Source organism: Convolutriloba macropyga, chromosome 1 (assembly GCF_964194025.1).
Source record: "Convolutriloba macropyga chromosome 1, txConMacr16.3, whole genome shotgun sequence".
In the NCBI taxonomy this organism is placed as follows: Eukaryota; Metazoa; Xenacoelomorpha; order Acoela; family Convolutidae; genus Convolutriloba; species Convolutriloba macropyga.
The window spans coordinates 37975641-37989566 of record NC_134468.1 but is presented as its reverse complement, the minus strand read 5'-3'; the positions used below and the strand labels follow the sequence as shown (position 1 = coordinate 37989566).

Below are 13926 nucleotides of genomic sequence, written 5' to 3'. Positions count from 1 at the left end.
CGTCCTTGGAAACTCAATAAACAGGTAAAGCTTCAAGTAGGCGATTCACCGAATCTGTTTTTAGGAGACATAAATTCACGGTGTTAAGGGCGGTTCTTACTTCCCTTCCCGATTTTGTTCTGGCAAATCTACACCCCCTCATTTTTACCTCTAAGCTCATTTTTTTGTTGTTATTATTGATTCGCCGTTCAGCAGAAATCCTTTGAATCTCTTACTCACTAAGCTTGAAATTGTATGCTCACCTGTTTGTTTTTGTTCAGTCAATTTGGCGCATCGATATTTTATTGTAGTGTTGAGTGGTATCATGAGAACAAGTGTAGAATGTTTTGAAAGCTTTTTAGAATATTTTCTGGGAGTTATCGAGGTTGAAGTATTTTGTTAATAATTTATCTTGACAATTTATCTCATGACAACCAGAACCAAATTGTTTTTTTTAGCGGAAACTGCTACTACTTTTCCAATGCACTCACTTAAATCTGCGCAAACAGAATTCATAAACTACGTGGAGGGTTAATTTAACTTCTATCATCTAGCAAGGCGATTTGGAACTGCTGTTTTTTCAGTTTTCTCCTATTTTGAGGAGATGTTACCTAATTTTGTTCTATTTTTGCGTCTTTTGTAGTCTTATCAAAGTTGTGCTTTTTTTGAAACATTTGTTCAAATTTCTAATTTCAATGAGAAGTAAATTTTAAGTAAGGATTTCACTCCCGCCTGAATAGTTACTGAAAGACACAGGGAGTAATTAATAGCCGCAAAGTGATAGCTGAGGCTATTTTTGGACTTCTCTTGGTTGTTATTATTTCTTCAACAGGTTTTGTTACGACCATATGGACGTCACAGTAACCACTTCAGATCTACTTTTTTTTCATTCGTTCATTCAGCTGAATTACGTTCATGACGTCATTTTTCGCTCTTAGTGGAGTCTTTATTACATAGCCGGAAGATTTCCGGAAGCGACTCGAAGCACCAAAACTTCACAAAAAGCTGAAGCTATTACCTTTTGTATTAAACCATTAACTCATTATCTCCGCGGGTCTGATCTAAAAATCGGTGAAATTTAAACCACTGTCACCAAGAGAAAATGCAGCAAAATTTTATTATTGAAAACGTTTGGTAACGTTAAAAAAGTCTGAAATTTTTAGGATGGTCAAAAAACTGATAGCCTGACAAAGCTAACAGGGCCATCAATTGCCCTCAGATAATTAATGATTCTAATCTCAAAAAGATCGCGAAAGCAAACGGCAGATAAAAACTTTTCAAAAAAGACAGGAAAGTCAAAATTATTCAAAAAAGAGTGCTCAAACTTAAGAATCAGGGAACCACTACAATTAGATTTCTAATCACGGCAATTAAGACAAAAATAATACATGATTCATCCTTGTTGTATATATGCTAGACAACATGATTTCATACTAATTCAAAAATTAAATTAATCATACAAAAGCAACAGAATAATATTCAAAGGCAAACAATCGTCTAAAAACAATACCAAGCCCGGAAGAAAAATGCAATGAATAGTAATAAGTCGAAATGTTTCATTGTTTCGTATGTCTGAATTCTGCTTTTTTTTGTTTTATTCTGTTCAGCAAATTGGATTTTTGTCTTGAATGACTCGTTGTCTTTTCTATGTCTCGAATGCTGATCAATGAAATGTACTCGTTTTTCTTGATTTTTTTAAATTTGATTTTTAACTTTCAAAAATCAAGAATTGGTCTTTTTGTTACGGTGTTCCTAAGATTGTGTCCATATTCTTCACATTCTCGTTTGAGTAATTCTAGTTTTGTTTTGGCACCTACTTTTGTATTCGTTATATTGATTTTTTCAGTTGTTAAAAAAGTGAATGAATTCAGCTTTTTCGTAGATCTTGGTTTCTTCGGTTTGCAATTGTCAAACGAGAATGTGAAGAATATGGACACAATCTTAGGAACACCGTAACAAAAAGACCAATTCTTGATTTTTGAAAGTTAAAAATCAAATTTAAAAAAATCAAGAAAAACGAGTACATTTCATTGATCAGCATTCGAGACATAGAAAAGACAACGAGTCATTCAAGACAAAAATCCAATTTGCTGAACAGAATAAAACAAAAAAAAAGCAGAATTCAGACATACGAAACAATGAAACATTTTGCAAAAAAGTGGTCAAAAAATATTTAAGACTGCATTTATGAAAAAAATTTATCTGTTTTTTCAAAAACTTAACACCAAAAAAGATTGAATTTTTATTGAAACGAAATTAAAGTCCCTCATGTTCCCCAAAATACTATTTCTAGTAATTAAAAGCAAAATACAAACAAAAAACTGAAAAAAATTGGCAAAAAACTACGAAAATCGGATTAGCAAATGTACAATTTTATGAAACAAAATTACATCGAGGTAGAAAGAGGCATTGAGTATATGAATTATCAAAGGGAAGTTGCCATATTAACTGATTTTTGACGAAAAACAGCTAAAAGATCCAAAAATGAAGAAATTAATAGAAAAAAAAGCCAAAAATTAACTAAAAAATCAAGAAATATGTGCCAATTTCGCATTTGAAACGCAATTTCAGGCTATGCAAAATACTGTGCTATCAATTTCCGGGGTTTACATTTCAACATAGCATCGATTAAAAATTATTTCTACAAAAAACCAAATTACAAGCAAAAAAACTAGGCCACTTAGACGAAAAACGACTAAAAACGGTTATCTATATGTGTCATTCAGTCAAAAACTACTTTTCAATGTCAAAAGTCATCCACTAAACGCAGCGCATGATCAAAAAACTTCTCTCGCTCAGAAAAAATTAGTTCACACTGCAATTTTACTCGCTTTCGCTTTTAGGTCAAAACATCGTCTGAACGAATAGTACTTCCGGTAAAAAAAAAACCTTAAGAAAACCAATACTCCTCTTCGAGTCGTCATGATTTTTGTTACGACCATATGACGTCACAGCCACTTTTTGTTCATTCGTTCATGCAATTTTAACTGAATTGCATGTGTGACGTCATTTTTCGCTCTTAGTGGAGCGAGTTTTTTTGTTAAGTGTCAGGCGTGTGATTAAATTTTTGGTCACACTTGACTTACCTCACTCTCAAAAGTGACTTCCTCACTTTGAAATTGACTTTTATTTACTTCAATTCAAAGAGATAAGGTCAAATGGGTGTGTGTCACTCTAAATGAAGGTTATTTGAGATCAGCTAATAGAGGCAGCTATAACTTATACTGATTTTTAATCAAAATATAACATATCAGCCTTCAATGAAAAGACGAATTTTTTTGGTCTGTCTTTTTTACTGTTTTTTTAGACTGCCGATCTACGAATCTATTGCGGCTTTTTTCTGGCAATCTGCCAGCTATGTTATTTTCTGCTCCCTCAGTGACTTGTCATCTGCTGTTAGTGTCAATGACATCTTCGTAGGCTCAGTTTTTTAAAGAAGGATTTGTTTAATTTTCAATTGTTCCTGAACGAAATTACAATGAGAAGCTTTTAAAATTTATAATGCTCTGTTCAGTTTTAGGTTTGTTAAAAACATGAGTTTTAATTTCTGCTTTTGTTTTTGATGTCCTTAATTGCGATCAAACGAAGTTTGTAGCAATTACATTTGTCCGGCTGAACTTTTTTAATGTTGTTTTTCGTATTACCAGTTTTTTGTTTGATCGTTTTTCCTTCTAACTGTTTGACTTTTCGTCCTTGGAAACTCAATAAACAGGTAAAGCTTCAAGTAGGCGATTCACCGAATCTGTTTTTAGGAGACATAAATTCACGGTGTTAAGGGCGGTTCTTACTTCCCTTCCCGATTTTGTTCTGGCAAATCTACACCCCCTCATTTTTACCTCTAAGCTCATTTTTTTGTTGTTATTATTGATTCGCCGTTCAGCAGAAATCCTTTGAATCTCTTACTCACTAAGCTTGAAATTGTATGCTCACCTGTTTGTTTTTGTTCAGTCAATTTGGCGCATCGATATTTTATTGTAGTGTTGAGTGGTATCATGAGAACAAGTGTAGATTGTTTTGAAAGCTTTTTAGAATATTTTCTGGGAGTTATCGAGGTTGAAGTGTTTTGTTAATAATTTATCTTGACAATTTATCTCATGACAACCAGAACCAAATTGTTTTTTTAGCGGAAACTGCTACTACTTTTCCAATGCACTCACTTAAATCTGCGCAAACAGAATTCATAAACTACGTGGTGGGTTAATTTAACTTCTATCATCTAGCAAGGCGATTTGGAACTGCTGTTTTTTCAGTTTTCTCCTATTTTGAAGAGATGTTACCTAATTTTGTTCTATTTTTGCGTCTTTTGTAGTCTTATCAAAGTTGTGCTTTTTTTGAAACATTTGTTCAAATTTCTAATTTCAATGAGAAGTAAATTTTAAGTAAGGATTTCACTCCCGCCTGAATAGTTACTGAAAGACACAGGGAGTAATTAATAGCCGCAAAGTGATAGCTGAGGCTATTTTTGGACTTCTCTTGGTTGTTATTATTTCTTCAACAGGTTTTTTGTTACGACCATATGGACGTCACAGTAACCACTTCAGATCTACTTTTTTTTCATTCGTTCATTCAGCTGAATTACGTTCATGACGTCATTTTTCGCTCTTAGTGGAGTCTTTATTTGTTTTTATTTGTACATCCGCGTGATTAAATTTTTAGTCGCACGTGACTTACTTCACTGTCAAAAATGACTTCCTCACTCTGAAATTGACTTTTCTTTACTTTAATTCAAAGAGATAAGGTCAAATGATTATGTCACTTTAAATTAGTGGTATTTAAGGGCAGCTAATAGAATCAACATTACATTAAACATATTCTTAAAATACAACAGCTCAGCATTAAAAAAACTTTCTCTTTTGGTCTGTTTTCCATCTTTTTGAGACTGCAGAGCTAGGAAGCTATTGCTGTTACTTTCTGGCAATCTGTCAGCTATGTTTTCAAATTTTTTGAAGTGAAGCAAGAAATTGGTGTTTGAATAAGCTATTGGTTTCAGGGCGAAGTTTTTTCACGCGCGGCTATTTGACTTCTGTTTTCACTTTTTTACTCAATTTGTTTCAATTGCTTCTAAAGAATGGTAGGTTTGTTCTATTAGTATATATACAATTTTTGAATTGATCAATGGACAGCATAAGTTTTTTAGGACTATGGCACTATCTGGTTGCAATAAATATTTTATACTTTGAGTGTTGCTCCCTTCTCTGGTTCTTTTCGCTACCCTGTTAGTTAAACAGTAAAACTAATTAAGACCAAAAGAACCTATGTAATGTTTTTATTTAATGGCTTTTGATTTTCATAGCTTTGACTCTGTGTTTTTGTAAACTTTTTCAGCTTTCGTGTTTTGCTTTGCGTGTTGTTCTTTGTGCAGTTTTACTACTTAATCCCATTACTGGCGTGTGGATAATATTAAGTGAACCTATATAATATTTTAATTTGATAAGTTTCATGCTTTTTTGTTCATTTTCTTATATCATCGTCTCACGCGATTTAAGTAAGACCATCTCCTGACGCGCCCATCTGAAGAATATTAAAGAATGAACGCTGTAGGTTCAGCATTGTTTCGACTAAAGGAATTGAGCGAACCTAATTGATTGTAAATAGAGGTAGCTAAAGCTAGATACTTGTCGAGCAATGGTACTTGAAAGACAGTAAGTCTGTAAAGTTTGATTTGAATAGGACAGAATTTGAATTCAGAATCTCATTTTTTGGGACAAAATTGGGTGTTCACTTGATAAAATTGTTTTTATTATCTTGGTTTCATTTTTTTTCAACCAAATATTTCCCGTAAGTTAATGAGTGGGGTCTTAAGTTAATGAGTGGATGAGTGGGGTCATAACGTTATGTGCGAACGCATATTACCGAGCGTCCTTGTTAGACATTTGCGCTGATAACAATTTTGAATGGAATTTTGATGAGTTTTTCAACCAAAATCATTGAATATGAGGAACCAGTAGTAAACAAAGAGCTTGTTTTTTTTTATCATCGAGACATTTTTGGAAGTTTACATTGTTTTCCGTTACTGGTGCCCACCTCTCAAGTATTTCCTAATATTTCGGGGTCTCAAAATTTACTGAACAAATGAAAGCAGGCTAGCGCAAAGTTCCTTCCTTCACTGCTTGAGACGGAACAAAACGATTATCCGATTTAGCGAGATTCTGTGTATTGAAAAATCTGAAATTTTTAGTAAATATTGTGTAGAGTAAACTAGTTTAAAAAGCAGTGTAAAATATTGTAATTTTTAAATTGACAAGACTCTAGCTGATAATGAACAGCCACTTTAGTCAATGTAATTTTATGAGTAGTTTGAATTAGGAGCATTAGTTGTTCGCCTTAGTAGGCACATTTTTTAAATACCAGACTTAAGGCGGAAAGTAACTAAGGTTTGTAAAAACCATAGATATTTTTTCAGGTCAAATGGGGCGAAAAGCCGCAGCTGAAGATTCAAACAAAGATTGTGAGCAGCGAGTGTGCCATGATTTTGATAGTTGGAAAAAACTGAGCGAGCAAAAGTTCTCAGACCATAACTTAGGGTCAGATTCACCAAAGCCAAGTAGCAGTGAAACCTCCAATTCAGTTCAATGCCCTTTAGACTCTAATGAACTTGGTAGGAAAACGTGGTCGTTTTTGCATACGATGGCTGCGTACTACCCGGAAAAACCAACGCATTCTCAACAGAGTGATATGAAGCAATTTTTAAGTCTTTTCTCTAATTTTTATCCTTGCGTGCCTTGTGCCGAGGAATTGAGGAAAGACTTGAAGACTATGCCGCCGCAAGTAGGTTCTAATGAAGAGTTTTCACAGTGGATGTGTAGATTGCATAACTGTGTGAACAAAAGACTGGATAAGCCAGAGTTCGATTGCTCCAAAGTGAACGAAAGATGGCGCGACGGATGGAAAGATGGATCGTGTGACTAGAAGTCTCTCAACAGGCGAGAAATCATCGTTATTTTCATCGTTGAAACATCATTGGGGATATTGATTTCGTTCCATGGGGAATAAAGTTTGTGATGACAATTATTGGACCTTTGACATAAAACGCTTCAAGTGCAGAATTGTTTCGACTACAAGAATTGACTCAAAGGCTGAGCGCTTGTTGTCTTTGAAAGCTGAAATGCAACCGCTCTTTTTTCTTTATTGTCCGGAAGTGTTCCAATAAGTCATTGATGAGCTGTTCGATCGTTTTAATTACATGGAGTGAGTTTTTGGTGCTATCTTTTTAATTATCCTTATGTGATATAAAAAAATTTCAAAATTTAAATGATCCTAGGCATAAATATGAATGAATATAAACAACGCCTTAAGTTTTTCTCCATTGGAAACTATCGAGAAACAGGTTTCGCTTGTTTTGGTGGTTGAACTGGGCGTTACTTAATCAGGAAAAACTATTGCGTCAGCCTCGAAACATGACTTATTTTATCTGCAGTCATTTTTGAATGAGAACATTAATAACGTTAAAATTGATGATACATCGGCTTAACCCCGTAATGGACCCTAAAGGACATTGTATAACCCAGAATTTTATAAATTTGTGTTTTTGGCGCTTTTCGCGAAGGCTATACCCCCTGAATTAAATTGCCCGGCCTTTATCGTACGAGAGCAATTTGTCCGACATTAGTTGCTTTATGTTTTCAATAATTAATTCGGACCGAATTGTGGAGCTATTTTTTCTCATAAGAGCTATGATATGGGTAAACGACAGTTGGTCATTTTATTCCGCAGTTAGTAATGCGAGTAAACTGCGTGCTATTAATTGTCCTTAAGATTTTCGGTAGTTTGCTTTATAGCTGCGAAGCTGTAATCAGAGCGTACCTATACTGCTTTGGTTTTCGTTTATGACTAATCGAAGAGCACTTTTGGTATTCTACGGGTTTTTCAAAACTTTTGATATTCTACAAGTTTTTAGTTGAAGCAGTTTTGTTACGGCTTGAACTTCTTATTCGACCTGCAGACACCCACCACCTGCCCTACCACCCACAGCCTGCCCTACCCCTACCACAAACCTACGTACCCCACCGCCACCACGTACCTACCCCACCTCCCTATTACCACCAGCACCGACCTACTCTACTAGCTCCCATCGCAGCAACCTCCCAAACCCACTCCAAAAGAAACTCAAACCTACTTATCCTGGCCCCTAGTTATCCCCCCAAAGCCAGGTCTACCTCACCTACCTGCCCCCCACCAGAACGACAACCTTCAGGTCCCCATTGACCCCCACGTACCAACACTCGTAAACTAAAAGCTGTTTCTGAAGTTTTTAAAGCACTTAACTATTGTTTTATGCGCCAATTAATTTTTTCGTTTATTTTATTTGAACTATGTAAGGTTAGTTTAGAGACTATGTTCTACGACTCTTGGAGTAGTTTACGGAATTGTACCAGCGTTAACTGTTCAAAGCATGCGTTGACTTAAAAGCAGTGACTAGAAACGTGCGAATTTGCCATCTTTTTGAAGATTATTGTATACATTATCCTCAATTAGTTCAATTCAATTCCTTGAAACACATGCATATAGTTTTTTTCGTTAGCTTAGATAACGAGAGTTTGTAAATGCTCTCGAACAAAGTTTGAAGCAATCGTAAACATGTCTTTTTTATGCAAAATTTTTGCTTGAGCGTTTGCTCTAGAGCATTCTTCTGACTTCTTAAGTGACTTGTTTTAGTAATTGTTGAGTGATTTCATTTGCTTGCCATCCGAATTAAAGTTTGCTGCTGAAATAAAAGCGGCTGTAGCGTAGGAGATCAGAAGGGCCTAATATCTGAGAAGTTAATGCTGCTGTTGATGACGCCAGAGGACTTTGGTTCGAATCCTACCCTGCGCGGTCTGTTTTGCACCCAGGAAGAACGATTTATCTAGGCTATACCCCTGAATTAAATTGCCCAGCCTCTATCGTACGAGAGCAATTTGTCCGACATAAGTCACTTTATGTTTTCAATAATTATTTCGGACCGAATTGTGGAGCTAATTGTTTTCATAACAGCTATGATATGGGTAAATAAAAGTTGGTCATTTTAATCCGCAATTAGTAATGCGAGTAAACTGCGTGCTATTGTCCTTTAGATTTTTGGTTGTTTGTTTTATAGCTAGCTTGTAATCAGAGCGTACTTATACTGCTGTGGTTTTCATTTTTGACTAATCGAAGAACCCTTTTGGTATTCTACAGGTTTTTCACGACTCGAAGACACCCACCACCTGCCCTACCACCCACCACTTGCCCTACCCCCACCACAAACCTACCTACCCCGCCGCCACCAATTAACTACCCAAGCTGCCTATTACCACCAGCACCGACCTATCCCACCTGCCTATTACCACCCTATTAGCTCCCACCGCAGCAACCTCTCACACCCACTCCAAAAGAAACTCAAACCTACTTATCCTGGCCCCTACTTATCCCCCAAAGCAAGCTCTACCCCACCTACCTGCACCCCCACCAGAATGACCCTCTTCAGGCCCCCATTGAACCCCATGTACCCACACTCGTAGACTAAAAGTTTTGGAATTTTCTAAAGCACTTAACTATTATTTTATGAGCTAATTAGTTTCTTCGTTTTAGAGACTATGTTCTACGACTCTTGGTGTAGTTTACGGAATTGTACCAGCGATAATTTTGGCTGAAGCATATGTGTTGATAACTTGAACTTGTTATTTTTCGATATTTGAATTATTTTTTAGAACATTCACTTCTGTCTGATTAGTTGCTCTCAAACAAAGTTTGTGTCAGTTACACTAGTCCCGTGGTCTTTGAAAGGCGATTCCTAGTCTTAAAAGTTTGTACCCCAGTCCACCCCTCGTCCACATTCCTTCAACCGGAAGATTTTGACACCTCGTCCAGGGCTCCCGACCCTAGTCCCTTTGGCACGACCCCCCAACGCTTGATATCCCCTCCCGCTCATCCACCTAATGCTAGCATCCCTGAGCCCCAGCTGGCCACTACTAAAGCCAACCACTCTAAGCAAACTGCAGGCCACCCCTTCAACGAACAACCGCCCTCTCTATAGTTTACCAGGCAGTTAACTTTTGGTTTTTGCCATTTACATTTTTTGATGGTTGTGATTTAGTTAAGCTTTGTTAGGATTTTATTTTGCACGACTCTTTTATATGTTTACGGTATTTCTATGACTCTTATTGAGCTGAAGCAAGTTTGTTCATGACTTGAATTCTTGACTTGTGTTTTCGAATATTGGAACCTAACAGTAGCTTAGTAACTAACGCATAATTTTGTTCATGACTTGATCCATTGTCGTTTGTTTTTGAACATTGACTTCTGTTGTAGAAGGTTGACTTCTGTTTTCGAAAATTGCAACTTAGCATTTGTTTAGCTACTAATAGATGTAATTAGGAACTGGTGGTAATTCTCAATTCGAAAGGTCATTTTAGTTGTTTCCTTTCCATAACAGTTCCTCTTCCCTATCAAAACCAGACACTTCTCATCAAATCATCCCCGACCTCATGCCGACACCCCTCACCAAACTACTCCCTACTCCCCGAAGTAGCACACCCCCATCTATTTACTTAGCCCTTCCGCCCAGCCACCTACCCCCGACCGGACACCAAACTCATGGGCTAGCGATTGAACTTTCAATACACTCCATATAGTTTTATTGTTTCTGATTTTTTAGTTGGGGTGAGTTTAGAGATTTTATTGCGCGACTTCGAGCGTCTCTGGTATTCTAATGGCTGTGTTTTGTTTCGTCGTCTGACTCATTTTTGTTTTACATTTGTTAGATCATTGTTGCTTGATTTCTTGCCTTTTGCGTAGTCGAATTTGCAGTGTGCGAGTGCGCTCTATAGCTGAGTGTTTAAGGACTCTCAAGCTATTTTGCTGATATTCCGGCAATATGCCAGCTATGTTTTAATTGACCCGCTGTAAACCTATCAGGGAAGCTAGAATACTTCAGCCCTGGAAAATATAATCAGTAATTGGGAAAAATGGTTATTGTAATGAGGGAGATTGTATAATGAATGAGGGAGGAAATATAATAAATTTTGTTAACCTTTGCAATCCAGGCAGCGCTTGGTATTTTCATTTTACAATATGTTCCAGTACTCCACTGAAACAAAGTACGTCATTTTTAAGGCAGCCAGTGGTTGCCAGCCCACAGCAGATCGCTTTCAATGGCCGTGCCTCTCATTCACTATGGGATGTAAACCAGAAACTGCGCACTGGTTATCGCGGCGAAGCGTGCTCACGGCCCGCCAGAGACGATCTATAATAGCGCTATCTCGGAAATTTTTGGCTTGAAAAGCTAGCAATTTCCTCTTTTTTTCGAAATTCGGCTTAGTTGTCTATCGGCTTGCTTGAACTCTACCTATTTAGAGTAAAATATTCAAATTATGGCAGATATCTTACGATTATAAAATTTCAAAAATTTTGTGTATCTGTTTGGCTGTCGAACTTAGTAATAAAAGGTGGCGGTCCAGCCGATAGGCGTGTGAGCAAAAGTTTGAAAAAGGCCATGTATGCCGAGGTACCGCTATTATTGATTGTCCCTGATGGGCACTCTGAAATAAACTGCTTGTATCGTCGTGGACTACTTCAATTTTTGTCAAGGTTTGTAAATAATGATTGTTTACGTTCCCCTAGCAAAAACAGGTAATTTGTTTTACTGTGCAACAACTAGATGACTTTGCGTAATATTTTTTGATGACAGCTTTTGCGTTCAGTCACTGTTTTTGATCTATTTGAATTATATGGTTGATAAAAAAGAACTTAAGTGATCAAATTTGGGTCCGGTGATTGCCTTATGTTTTATCCTTATGAGTAGGATCACGAATAGTTAATTCTGCCGGTTTCGTTGCCTTTGCAAAAAGCCTACATTGTTTTCCCTAGAGCTTTACCGAAAACCTTATCCTAGAGCTTTATCGATGTTCATAAGGTTTTCATCTGCGTGCTCTTCTAAATTGAATTTACACGCTCAAATGATTGCATTACCTGAAAAATTAAAATTTTGGAGCAATATTGCTGCATTCCGCGACAGTATTGGTAAATGTAAGAATCCAGCTAACTCTTCATTGGCGGCTGGATTCCTTTTTCTATAAAATTATTTTTACAAAATTAACGCAAAATTACACATATTTTCATTTATGGGCTTGACATGATTCACCAGTTATTGGAAATTAAAACATATTGTCTCATTTAGTGCAATCCGCTAATATCAGAGTTAATCTGGTTATTAACCATTATCAGACGGATGGTTTGGGTTCTATCCTCATGGACTCCAGTGAACGCATCCCAAATATATAGTGTAACTAATTGGACCGTGTAAACAGTAAGTGAAACCAAAAAAAATTACCAGCTTATCTTTATAGTTTTTCAAAAACACGAGTTCAATAAATAAACCAAAAAAAAATTTAAAAAACCTTTATTCAATCAATTTATATTAAATTAATATTTTTGCCAATTTTTTATTGAAGATGTCTCCGAATAATTTTGAAACATACCCGAGTGGTTGCAAATGATCAAACACTTAACAAACTCTACTAAATTACATTAAGATGTTGCAAATCTAGACAGCAAATCTCTGCCTAATACCACAACTAGTTTCAATAACTCAATCATACAGATAAAAAGAAAACAATTTTAGCACGTCAAGAGAACTTTGAAGTCATTCTTAATAAAAAAAATTGCCCTTTGACAATAATCCAATGAAAACATGTTTATGAGATGAATTAGAATATCAGGAAGACGAAACTAATTTCATAATTGGACACACATCTATTCCACAAGTATACACACCAGCCTGTTACTATTGACATTTAAAAAAATTTAAAAACTTAATGAGAGAAGCTCAAATGAGAGAATCTGGTTGGATGTTAAAAAGAATATCAGGAATATCTCATTTCATATTATATTTCATTTCGTGGAAGCTATCGAGAATTAGCATTTAAATCAGAAAATAATATTAATGTTACGGAAATAGATGGTGACTGTTGGTCAATATGGAGTATTTTAGCCTATATGTTTCCAACTTCTGACAATAAGCAAAGAACTTCAAATTATCTTTGTCAACTTCAAAGACCTTAAGACTGAAGTTACTTATTTCCTCAGAATTGAACTCTCATATATCCGTTTCTCTTATGATCAAACAAACCTAAGGAAGTTACATAAACTAACCAAAGGAAAAGATATCAAAGATAACATCAGTTTTAATGTTTTTGAAGTTGACAAAGATAAAAGAGTTAAAGGAACAAAATTTAGAACATAATATTTGTGAAGCATGTAATTTATTGTTAATTAAGAATCACTGGTGATGATGCACTACCATGTCAACTATACTTAATATTTCAAATAAATATCCATATTGTAACTGTTAAGTTTTTCTTATATTAGAAAATCAGAAACAATTGTGAAACTTACAATTTGATAAATGGTTTTCAAAAAACTGAACACTTTAAGGCACATTCTGACATTGAAGCTTATGACTTAGAAGATAAATGTCATCCTGTTAACTAGTATTTAAATCTGGTTATCTTGATCTAATAATGGAAGACCATGAAGTAACATATGTGGGTAAAAATTGTGGTGGTCAACTAGCTAATACTGTAACATGCGAGGATATTAGAAGATTAATAACCTAAACTTTATCACGCGTCTAGATTGTGTTACAGGTCAACCAACTAACTTTTACTATTGTGAAAAACCTCTTTTACTTTTGCTATTGTGAAAAACTTTTACTATTAATTTTGCCATTTTGCACCACTGTGCTTCTATAGTGGATCTAAATATGGCATACTTCTATTCATTAAGGAACTAGCTGAATCATAGTTAAAGTTAAATTTATTAGCTAAAAACAAGATTTGTTTTCATTGGATGTAGAATGTATCACTATCAGATCCAGATTCATTCAGATTGTTTTCAGTTAATGTAGACGCAGCTAAAACATTAGATAACAATATTAGTAAAGTGTGTACCCATATGATTGCATTGCTGATGACTGGGAATATAAAATGA

The 13926-nt window shown here is 35.6% G+C and overlaps 2 protein-coding genes across 2 annotated transcripts in view; both read left to right on the top strand.

The window, feature by feature from the left end:
- LOC142338501 (CAAX prenyl protease 1 homolog) overlaps positions 1 to 13926 on the top strand; it is a 447656-nt gene that overhangs the window by 199466 nt on the left and 234264 nt on the right. The window lies entirely within an intron of this gene.
- On the top strand, positions 5805 to 7274 carry LOC142348678 (FAD-linked sulfhydryl oxidase ALR-like). The gene has a single exon (XM_075400121.1). The coding sequence runs from the start codon at positions 6388 to 6390 to the stop codon at positions 6886 to 6888; it is 501 nt and encodes a 166-aa protein (XP_075256236.1). The 5' UTR covers positions 5805 to 6387; the 3' UTR covers positions 6889 to 7274.

What these genes read in the sequence shown, in the direction of transcription:
- LOC142348678 (XM_075400121.1), top strand. Translation starts at nt 6,388, where the DNA reads ATGGGGCGAAAAGCCGCAGCTGAAGATTCAAACAAAGATTGTGAGCAG.